At 40.4% G+C, this 12,169-nt stretch overlaps 1 protein-coding gene across 1 annotated transcript; it reads left to right on the top strand.

The window, feature by feature from the left end:
* The first annotated feature begins 233 nt into the window (after nucleotides 1-233).
* On the top strand, nucleotides 234-1,175 carry LOC139840712 (uncharacterized). The gene is made up of 2 exons (XM_071830961.1): nucleotides 234-1,049; nucleotides 1,140-1,175. Exons 1-2 carry the CDS (start codon nucleotides 234-236, stop codon nucleotides 1,173-1,175), a joined length of 852 nt encoding a protein of 283 aa, XP_071687062.1.
* Nucleotides 1,176-12,169: the final 10,994 nt, after the last annotated feature.

Below are 12,169 nucleotides of genomic sequence, written 5' to 3'. Positions count from 1 at the left end.
TTTATAAATAAGTTCAACCGCCATATAGTAATTTAGGAGTATAGCTGTAAATTTATGATAAAAAAATGTAGATGGATCAAAAAGTATCGTATGAAGATCATTTCTCTTAAATTATCGGAAGTGATTCTTACATTAACTCATTTTTGCTATACACAACCAAACAACTTTTAAAACCATTTTATTCTTCCGCCAATAACTATTTCATTAAGTGAATTATTTGCATAATTAGTAAAATGGTAAATAAAAAAAGTAATAATGAATTGTTGCTAGAGAAATTTGCAAGAATTTTCAGGTTGGACATAAATGAAGATGCACTTGTTTCGGATCGTTTGGTAAAAGATAGCTCGTCGTGGAGATTCAATTGGGAATGGGCTCGAGATTCAAGGGGCAGAACTGCTACTGAATTACAGCAACTTCAGAGGCTGCATGGAACGTTCTCCTTTGTGAATGGTGACTCTGATAAATGGGAATGGAAACTGCACAACAAAGGTCAATTTTCGACTAATGTCTTTACATGTCTCCTTAATGAAAAGCTGCTGCGTTTGAATGCTCATATTGTCTCAACAGCCCGCAACAATTTCCTGCCACAAAAAGTGAACATCTTTATTTGGAGAAAAAAATTAAAAAGACTACCGTTTCGCGATGAGCTAGACAAGAGAGGTGTTGATCTTGACACACTCCTTTGCCCCATTTGTAGCTCGGCAATTGAATGTGTCGAACATGCCTTGTTAACGTGTCCTTTTGCCATGGATGTGTGGTCACGAGTTCGTCGTTGGTGGGGTATCCACAATCATTTCTACTCCGGGTTAGATGATATGTTTGTAGGTAATCGATCCCTCGCAAGTAATAACGCTCCATGTAAAATATGGCAAGTTATTGAGTGGGTGTGCGGCTACATTTTGTGGAAGAATCGGAATGCTAAAGTTTTCGGTAAAAATTCATGGACCGGACCTATGGCTCTTAATAAAATTCAAATCAAGACGTTTCAATGGATCTCAAGTCATCCAAGAAGCTCTCCTATTGAGTGGACCAATGTCTATCGAATCCATGTATATATGATGACCATGGTTAGGAGCGTTTAGCTAGTTTAGCTTTTTTACGTCTTGATTTTTGTAATTGTACTTCATGTCGTGTTGTAGCTCGACTTTAGTTGTTTGTTTGCTCAGGAGCATTAGTCTCAATGCTTCCATCCATTGTTGTAACGACTCGACTTTTTCGACTTGCTTTTGTGCCTTGTATTTTAGCGAAACTGCGTATCTGTGCGTACTGTGTTACTTTATTACTCTGGAACCTTGGCACACATGTTTTATATTCATATATGCTTAAAAACATGCCTTGGTGTATGTGGAATGCTTAACTTATCCATTGGATGCTTTATAACCGTTAGTGTTACTTGCCGTTACGAATAAACCGCGGACTGCGCGCACGTTTGACTTTTGTCGGAACCGGAACTTTTGGACTGCGAAATATTAATTATTATTTTATAATAATAATTACCTGGACTGTTGGATGTTTAATTTTATTTATTTAATTGCTAAAGCCCAATAGATAGTCTTGTTGGACTTTCTACCTTGTTAGGCTCAAGCCCACCCTACTCTAGCTAGTGACCCAATTAATTAGCCTAAGTATTATTACTAGTGACCCATAATAATAAATAAATAATAAATTAATTAATTAATGAGTAATACTAGCATAATGGATAAGATTTATCTAATTGTCACATGGGATTCTAGCAAAAGGACACACTTTAGACAACCATGATCCATAAAGCAACATGGTGTCTCCCTCCCCCTCCCCTCAAAATCACGGCACCAAGGGGTGCCATGTCACCAATCCATGTCATTTTATTTGCCTATAAATACTAGCCTTTAGTCCCTCATTTCCACACTTGATCATTTTGGTTTTTCACACACTTGTTCTTTCTTTCTTTCTTTCCTTTCTAGCATTACTTGTAAGTCTTCTTTTCCTTCTTCTTTTTCTTTTCAAATTCATGATCATCATCATCATTTTATGGAGATCAAAGTTCCTTTTAGCTTTGATCTTACTTATATCTTGTTGATTCAAGCATGAATCTTTCATGAACATGGAAGATTCAAGCTTTTTAGCTTGAATCTTCATATCTTTTGTAGATCTACTTCTTTTATACTTTAATCTTTCTATTTTATGATAAAGATTCAAACTTTTGTTTGTAATCTTCATGCATCTTCAAGATCCAAGCTTTATGCTTCAAGATCTTCAAGAACACTTAAAGGTTCAAGCTTTCTAGCTTTGCAACCTTGTAACTTGTGTGAAATGGATCCAAGATTTCTAGCTTAGGGTTCCATCACCTCTTTTGACTTGGATTATGCTTATACTTGTTGAATTGATGTAAAGTTTGTAGCTTTAGTTGTTATTGTGATTTGTATTAGTGTTAAGACTAAGGATATGATGTAACCTTGGTTCATCATCCATCTAACACTCATGAATGAGTTGTATTCTTACTTGGTCTTAACATATTGTGTATTGATGGTGAATCTTGGTCAAAAGTGATGCTAAACCATCAACGAGTTGTACACTTGAAGCTACAAGCATCAAGGATGAGAACCGTGATGAGCATCAAGCACCAAGAACCCCACCGGAGCACTTGTCCACTAATTTTCGTATCTGATCAGACCACCTGGGCTACTGGAAAGTTGATTTTCAGTTATTTCGGTTCGAGTATATGATTTTCTGTTTAGGCCTCGTCTTAATCCGAGTTACGGTTTAGGATTTATGGCCCTCCGATAGTCACTACACCCTATTAACGTTGTGCTGAAATTTCTGACCTACTCGCACTTAAACCGTCGCCACGGTCAAACGAAGACGAGTTGGATTCTGAAAATTGGTCAGCTGTTAGGGGACTCATATACGGAGCCATAGCCACTGACCATGCACCTTTTCGATTTATGTAGAGGTCGTAGCAGCTGACCGAAGTCAGCCTAGATCTCTATTCTCGTCAAACTTACTTAGCTTTTATGATGATGAATGATGATGATGATGACACTTAAACTTATTTTATGCACTATTAGAATTTATAAAGACAACCTACTGACCTAGTAACATTTGATTTAGGTTGACGACCTTTCGGACCGACTTACTACTTGCGTACTTTCATTACCGACTTTACCGCTTTTATCACTGTGAGTTATAGCATCCCTTTTTACTTTAACTATTTTGGGACTGAGAATACATGCGCTTTTACGTTTTACATACTAAGCACGAGTACTTAAACTTTATATGTGTGTGGGTTATATAACAGCATAAACATTCCCTTTAGCACGGTAACGTTTAGTCATTGGTTTTTGAACCGGTGAACGCGAATCTTAGATATGGATCCATAGGGTTTGACATCTCCACTCGGGCTAGTCGCGCTAGCATTTAACGGGTGTTTAATACTTCGTGAACATACGCACTCGCCAAGTGTACTTTCAGGGGGTTATAAACGTTAAGTCTAGTTACCGGGTGCCCACAGTTATACATATACTTTTCATACTGTTTTGATACGCTGTTGCAGCACTGAAATCTCGTGGCCTATCTTACGTTACTATTACAACTTAAACTATAGCTCACCAACATTCGTGTTGACTTTTAAGCGTGTATTTCTCAGGTGCCTAGAGGTTTATTGCTTCCGCTGTTAGACTTGATGTCATGCTGTTTCACTTGCTGTCATGCTGTTATTGAATTGTTGTTATGGGCCTACTGTACTAGTTATCCGCTGCATTACTAGAGATGTCTCAAATTATGAACTTATGTTTTGCATTCGTAAACTTATGTTACTTTGGAACAATGGTTTATAATAAGTCTTATGACATGTTATCTTTGTAAAACGTTATCTTTTTAATGAATGCAAATCGGTTTTCAAACATCATATAGTGTTTGACCTTGTGATGATCCTGTTGTTGATGATCCGTACACGATGGTTTTGTACGGGGCGTCACAGTTGGTATCAGAGCATTGGTTGTAGGGAATTAGGTTGCATTAGTGAGTCTAGACCGAACCTAAGTAGGATTCACTAATAGTACTAATCTACAACTAGCTTGTTTACTTGTTTCTGCGAAACTTACTGCATGCTTTTGTCTACTTTTTCATCTGTATGATCTTACTGCATTCTATTGCTTATCTTCACTGCCATGCGAACTTGTTGTATGCTTATTTCCGCTATTGTATGATTACTATCTGCCTTCACATGTTATTTCTGTTTAGCACTGTTATTATTACTGCCATGCTAGGTTACTGTAGTGCCTAATACGTGCTTGCTTTATGACTTAATGACATGAAAAGTTATTTTTCCTTGTTCAGATGTCGGATATTCCACCTGTCATCATTTTGGACAGCGATTCAGACCCGTCAGCCACCTCACTTACTGCTGCTATCGACACACGGATACCGTTAACCAGTGACCCCGGCGCTTCATCCTCCGGAACCAGCAGCCATACACATGTACCAGCGGTTACCGCAGTCGGAGCCCAGGACCCTCCGGAGATTCCAACTCCAGTTGCCCCGGTACCTCAGAAGCCACAGCCCCGCCCCGGTGGTGTTGTGATTCCCGGGGAATACGGGGACGTTCCATTCTGTAATGAGCATAACCATTGGTGCCGACGCCTTCCTGATGGACGTGTCATACCGATCCCACCTTTCAGATACCGGATCATGACTACCGGTCGCCGATCGCCGCCACCCCCAGCTGATTCATCATCCGAAAACTCATCCACAGATGACACTAGTGACGACGACTCCGACGAGGAGAACCTTGATGATACACCTGTGCAGCCACCCTCCACCCCGCCGAAGAAGCGGTACCGTTTCGATGGCACCGTTATTCTGGGGATCAACGGAGGTCGAGCGTTCACTAACACACATGGTCAGCGTCGTAGGGTTACCGCCCGTAAGCGGGTCGTGCCTTACCGGACTGATCCGTTCGTCCGTAAGCCTTACCGCCGTGCAGCATCTACCTCTGGAGCCGGACCACCTGCACCACCTGCACCAGCAGCACCGCCTGCTCTACCAGCCCCTCCCTCTGTCGAGGAACTGGCGAGGGAGGTGGAGATCCTCCGTGCTCGGGTGACTGAGCTCGAGGAGCAGATGTCCCATGTGCTGGACATCCTTTACCCACCGTCACCATAGAGCTTTGTAGTAGGTTTCATTTTGTAATCTCGTTTGTAGTTCCGGTTTTCCTTATGTATTGTACGAACTTATGTATGCAACTCTTTATTAATGGAACTTTGCGTTGTTTAATCCTTGCATAGTATTCTATTTAAATTACTGTATGTTGGTTTTGCGGTATTTATACCTGGTTGCGTTACTATATTGGCATGCGTTGTGTTGTTTCCGTGTTTACTATATATTGTATTATTGTATGTTGTATGCTAGATTTTGACTTAAGTCAAAATTTCTGTTTCGAAGGGCAATGGCAAACACACGAACAACACCCACAGCAGCTCAAATCGAAGAGATGATTAATGAACGAGTCGCTGCAGCCTTGGCGGAAATGAACCCTCAAGCTGAACCACCGCCGGTTATCCAACCCGTTCGAAACGGGTGCACCTACAAGGAATTCCAGAGCTGTAAACCACATAACTTCAGCGGAACTGAGGGGCCTGTTGGTCTCACGAGATGGTTTGAAAAGCTTGAATCAGTATTCCGAGTCAGCAACTGTTTCGAGTCTAACAAAACCAAATTTGCTTCCTGCACGCTATCTGATGGCTCCCTCACGTGGTGGAACACCATGGCTCAGGCACAAGGTATTGATGAGGCGTATGCTACGCCATGGGAGGAGTTCAAAGCGGCTATGATTGATGAGTATTGTCCGAGAACCGAGATACAAAAGATGGAAATGGAGTTTATGCAATTGAAAGTTGTTGGCAACGATCTCGATGGGTACAATCGGAGATTTCTCGAGTTAGCTCTTATGTGTCCTACCATGGTCACCCCGGAATTCAAGCGTATGGAGAGATACTTTTGGGGACCCCCTAAGTCCATCAAGGGTAATGTCACCTCGTCCAAGCCACCGAATGTTCCCGAAGCAATGCGCATGGTGCATACACTCATGAATCAGATTCTCATCGATAAACCGGAGAAGTCCAAATCTGAAGCGGGTAGTAGTGACAAGCGAAAGTGGGATAACATTAAGGGGAGGACCTATGATCAAACCCCCGCTAAGAGACACAACAACGATGGAAACCCCAACCCCGACACAAGCTCCAAACCGAACTACAAAGGTACCCAACCGCAATGCAAGAGGTGTTACAAACACTACACTGGGTATTGTAATGCGGTATGTGAAAAGTGCAACAGGATTGGACATGTTGGTAAGAACTGCAAGATTCCCGTCCCAGCTGCAAGGACAAACCCAAATGGGCCAAGGAAATGCTATGAGTGTGGACAGCAGGGCCACTTTAGGAATGATTGCCCCAATAAGAAGAAGGACGGCGGACCACCGCGTGGTAGAACTTTTAATGTTAATGCAAGGGATGCACGTGAGAACCCTGACTTGGTTACAGGTATATTCACTATCAACAATCTTTTAGCTTCTGTCCTATTTGATACTGGTGCCGATAGAAGCTATGTATGTAGACACTTTTGTGATAAGATAAATTGGTCATTAGTTCCTTTAAAAGAAAGTATGCTTGTCGAGGTAGCCAACGGTAAACTTGAAAAGGTTGACCAAATTGGCCGAGGAGCTATTATTAACATAGCTGGTGTGGATTTCAAAATTGACTTGATACCCATCAAATTGGGAAGCTTTGACGTGATTGTCGGCATGGACTGGTTGACTAAAGTAAGGGGCCGATGTTATCTGTGGAGATAAAGCTCTTCGTATACCACAAGGATATGGTGAGCCACTGGTTATATACGGAGAGAGATGTAGTTCGAAACTGAATCTCATTAGTTGTATGAAAGCGCAGAAGATCATGAAGAAAGGACAACTTGCCGTTTTAGCACACGTGAAGGCTTTAGAATCAGAGGAGAAGAGTGTGAATGACGTGCGAATCGTGAATGAATTCCCCGATGTCTTTCCGGAAGAGTTGCCTGGATTACCGCCACCCAGAGCAGTGGAGTTCCAAATCGATCTAGTGCCGGGAGCTGCACCCGTAGCTCGTGCGCCGTATCATCTGGCACCTTCAGAACTGCAAGAGTTGCAGAGTCAACTGCAGGAATTGCTCGATCGAGGGTTTATCCAACCGAGCTTGTCTCCTTGGGGCGCACCTGTTTTATTCGTGAAGAAGAACGATGGATCCTTCCGCATGTGTATCGATTATCGTGAGCTGAACAAGATGACGATCGAGAATCGATATCCTCTTCCCAGAATTGACGATCTTTTTGATCAGCTACAAGGATCAAGCGTTTATTCTAAGATCGATTTGCGATCATGTTATCACCAATTGAGGGTGAATGAGAGTGATGTGATGAAGACTGCGTTTAGAACCCGCTATGGTCATTATGAGTTTCTCGTGATGCCATTCGGTGTAACCAATGCACCCGTTGTATTCATGGACCTCATGAATCGTGTCTGCAAGCCATACCTGGATAAATTCGTTATCGTCTTCATAGATGATATCCTCATCTACTCCAAGAGCGAAGAAGAACATGAGCAACATCTTCGGTTAGTGCTTGAACTCTTGAGACGAGAGCAGCTTTATGCCAAATTCTCCAAGTGTGAATTTTAGCTGAAGGAAGTCCAATTTCTGGGTCATATTGTGAGTGATCAAGGTATCAAAGTTGACCCCGCCAAGATTGAAGCTATCAGCAAGTGGGAGACACCCACTACTCCGACTCACATCCGCCAATTTCTAGGTCTTGCCGGTTACTACTGAAGGTTCATTGAAGGTTTCTCTTTGATTTCGCGTCCTTTGACTGCATTAACTCATAAAGGGAAGAAGTTTGTTTGGGAAAAAGAACAAGAAGCAGCATTTCAAACCCTGAAGCAGAAGTTAACCACCGCACCTATCTTATCTCTTCCTGAAGGCAGTGACGACTTCATTGTGTACTACGATGCTTCGAAGAATGGTTTTGGTTGTGTATTGATGCAAAGAACGAAGGTCATTGCCTATGCATCTCGTCAACTGAAAGTCCACGAGTGAAACTACACTACTCATGATCTCGAACTTGGAGCCGTCGTCTTCACATTGAAGCTGTGGAGACACTATCTTTATGGAACAAAGAGTACTATCTTTACCGATCACAAGAGTCTCCAACACATCTTCGATCAGAAGCAACTGAACATGAGACCGCGTCGATGGATTGAGACGCTAAACGACTATGATTGTGAACTTCGCTACCATCCGGGCAAGGCCAATGTTGTAGCTAACGCCTTAAGTCGAAAGGAGAGGACGGTACCTCTTCGCGTTCGGGCTCTGAACATCAACATCCATTCGAATCTTCACAGCCAGATCCGAGTAGCCCAAGAAGAGGCTCTCAAGGAGGATAACATATCTCGTGAATACCTAAACATCCTCATCTCTAAATTTGAGGTTAAGGAGTCTGGACTCCGATGTTATGCCAGAAGAATTTGGGTACCTCGTTATGGAGATTTACGAATCCTTTTACTTGATGAAGCCCACAAGTTAAGATATTCAATTCATCCAGGAGCCGGAAAAATGTACCACGATCTCAAGGAACAGTATTGGTGGCCAAATCTTAAGAAGGATGTTGCAACTTATGTTGGAAGGTGTTTAACTTGTTCGAAGGTTAAGGCTGAACATCAGAGGCCATCTGGATTACTTCAGCAACCAGAAATCCCACAATTGAAATGGGAAGCAATTACAATGGATTTCATCACGAAGCTACCAAAGTCGGTGGGCGGATACGATACAATCTGGGTTATCGTTGACCGTCTTACCAAATCTGCTCATTTTCTAGCGATGAAAGAAACAGACACAATGGAGAAACTTGATCAACTGTACATCAAAGAAGTTGTATCTCATCATGGTGTGCCTCTATCAATCATCTCAGATCGCGATCCCCGTTTTGCTTCCAGATTCTGGCGTTCTTTGCAAGAAGCCTCGGGAACCCGTCTCGACATGAGCACCGCGTATCACCCCCAGACCGACGGCCAGAGTGAACGAATGATTCAGACTTTAGAGGACATGTTACGTGCCTGTGTTATTGACTTCGGAAAGTCTTGGGAAAGGCATCTGCCGCTAGCCGAATTCTCTTACAACAACAGTTATCATTCGAGTATTAAAGCCGCGCCTTTTGAAGCGTTGTATGGCCGCAAGTGCCGTTCTCCCATTTGTTGGGCTGAGTTAGGCGAAGTGCAAATCACCGGACCCGAGATAGTCCATGAAACGACGGAGAAGATTTCTCAGATTCAGGCAAGACTTAAGACGGCCCGCGATCGCCAAAAGAGTTATGCTGATCTTAAACGTAAAGACTTCGAATTCAACGTGGGTGACCGAGTAATGTTGAAGGTCGCACCTTGGAAGGGTGTAATCCGTTTTGGAAAGCGCGGAAAGTTAAACCCGCGATATATTGGTCCTTTTGAAATTTTGGAACGTGTTGGACCCGTTGCTTACCGTTTGGATCTTCCGACTCAGTTGAGTGCCGTTCATCCTACCTTTCATGTATCAAATTTAAAGAAATGTCTTGCTCCACCGGAACTTATCATACCATTGGAAGAACTTACCATTGATGACCAACTCCACTTCGTGGAATAACCTGTCGAAATTATGGACCGTGAGGTCAAAACCTTGAAACGCAATAAGATTCCAATTGTCCGAGTACGATGGAATACCAAGCGTAGACCTGAGTTTACCTGGGAACGAGAGGATCAAATGATGCAGAAGTACCCTCACCTTTTCCCAACTCCAACACCTACCCCAGCTTAAATTTCGGGACGAAATTTCCAATAACAGGTGGGTAATGTAACGACCTGACTTTTTCGACTTGCTTTTGTGCCTTGTATTTTAGCAAAACTGCGTATCTGTGCGTACTGTGTTACTTTATTACTCCAGAACCTTGAAACACGTGTTTTATATTCATATATGCTTAAAAACATGCCTTGGTGTATGTGGAATGCTTAACTTGTCCATTGGATGCTTTATAACCGTTAGTGTTACTTGCCGTTACGAATAAACCGCGGACTGCGCGCACGTTTGACTTTTGTCGGAACCGGAACTTTTGGACTGCGAAATATTAATTATTATTTTATAATAATAATTACCTGGGCCGTTGGATGCTTAATTTTATTTATTTAATTGCTAAAGCCCAATAGATAGTCTTGTTGGACTTTTTACCTTGTTGGGCTCAAGCCCACCCTACTCTAGCTAGTGACCCAATTAATTAGCCCAAGTATTATTACTAGTGACCCATAATAATAAATAAATAATAAATTAATTAATTAATGAGTCATACTTGTAGTGACCCGAACTTTTCCATGTTTATATATATTAATTGAGATTGATATTTACATGATTAAATGTTTCCAACATGTTAAGCAATCAAACTTGTTAAGACTTGATTAATTGAAATATGTTTCATATAGACAATTGACCACCCAAGTTGACCGGCGATTCACGAACGTTAAAACTTGTAAAAATGACATGACGATATATATATGGATATACATATGGTTAATATGAGATTATGATAAGTAAGTATCTCCATAAGTATATTAACAATGAGTTATATACATATAAACAAGACTACTAACTTAAGGATTTCGAAACGAGACATATATGTAACGATTATCGTTGTAACGACATTTAAATGTATATATATCATATTAAGATATATTAATATATCATAATATCATGGTAATATAATAATTTAACATCTCATTAGATATAATAAACAATGGGTTAACAACATTCATTGAGATCGTTAACTTAAAGGTTTCAAAACAACACTTACATGTAACGACTAACGATGACTTAACGACTCAGTTAAAATGTATATACATGTAGTGTATTTAGATGTATTAAAATACTTTTGGAAGACTTCAAGACATATATCAAAACACTCATACTTAACGAAAATGGTTACAGTTACTTTCCCATTCTTTTCTTTCATCAAGAATTCTAGTCGTATTCTTACCCGTATTATACACAGCTTCAAAACGTACTTACTATGGGTATATACCAATAGGAACTATCATGGGATTCCACTCTTGATTATGTCATGTATGACTAATCAATTTTAACTTCTACCATGAGCTAGTCAACTAACTAGAACTCCTTTTAACCCCACTCACCACTCACCAATTACCACTCATCATTCACTCCATTTCACTTCCAATTCTCTTTCTAATTCTCTCTCAACACACACACACACACACACTATTATGAACGTATTTTTCCAGTAGTTAATCATCATCTTCATCAAAAATCACTTCAAGAATCAAGCTATAATCATCATAGGAAGAACACTTCAAGAACACTTCAAAAATCCCTTCAAGTTTACTAATTTACTTCCAAGCTTTCTAATCCATTCCAAGTAATCATCTAAGATCAAGAAACCTTTGTTATATACAGTAGGTTATCTTTCTTATTCAAGGTAATATTCATATTCAAACTTTGATTCAATTTCTATAACTATAAACTATCTTAATTCGAGTAAAAATCTTACTTGAACTTGTTTTTGTGTCATGATCCTACTTCAAGAACTTTCAAGCCATCCAAGATCCTTTGAAGCTAGATCATTTCTTGTCACTTCCAGTAGGTTTACCTACTAAACTTGAGGTAGTAATGATGTTCATAACATCATTCGATTCATATATATAAAACTATATTATTCGAAGGTTTAAACTCGTAATCACTAGAACATAGTTTAGTTAATTCTAAACTTGTTCGCAAACAAAAGTTAATCCTTCTAACTTGATTTTTAAAATTAACTACACACATGTTCTATATCTATATGATATGTTAACTTAATGATTTAAAATCTGGAAACACGAAAAACACCGTAAAACCGGATTTACGCCGTCGTAGTAAAACCGCGGGCTGTTTTGGGTTAGTTAATTAAAAACTATGATAAACTTTGATTTAAAAGTTGTTATTCTGAGAAAATGATTTTTATTATGAACATGAAACTATATCCAAAAATTATGGTTAAACTCAAAGTGGAAGTATGTTTTCTAAAATGGTCATCTAGACGTCGTTCTTTCGACTGAAATGACTACCTTTACAAAAACGACTTGTAACTTATTTTTCCG

This window comes from Rutidosis leptorrhynchoides, chromosome 4 (assembly GCF_046630445.1).
Source record: "Rutidosis leptorrhynchoides isolate AG116_Rl617_1_P2 chromosome 4, CSIRO_AGI_Rlap_v1, whole genome shotgun sequence".
Classification (NCBI taxonomy): Eukaryota; Viridiplantae; Streptophyta; class Magnoliopsida; order Asterales; family Asteraceae; genus Rutidosis; species Rutidosis leptorrhynchoides.
This window is presented reverse-complemented; position numbering and strand designations above follow the sequence as displayed.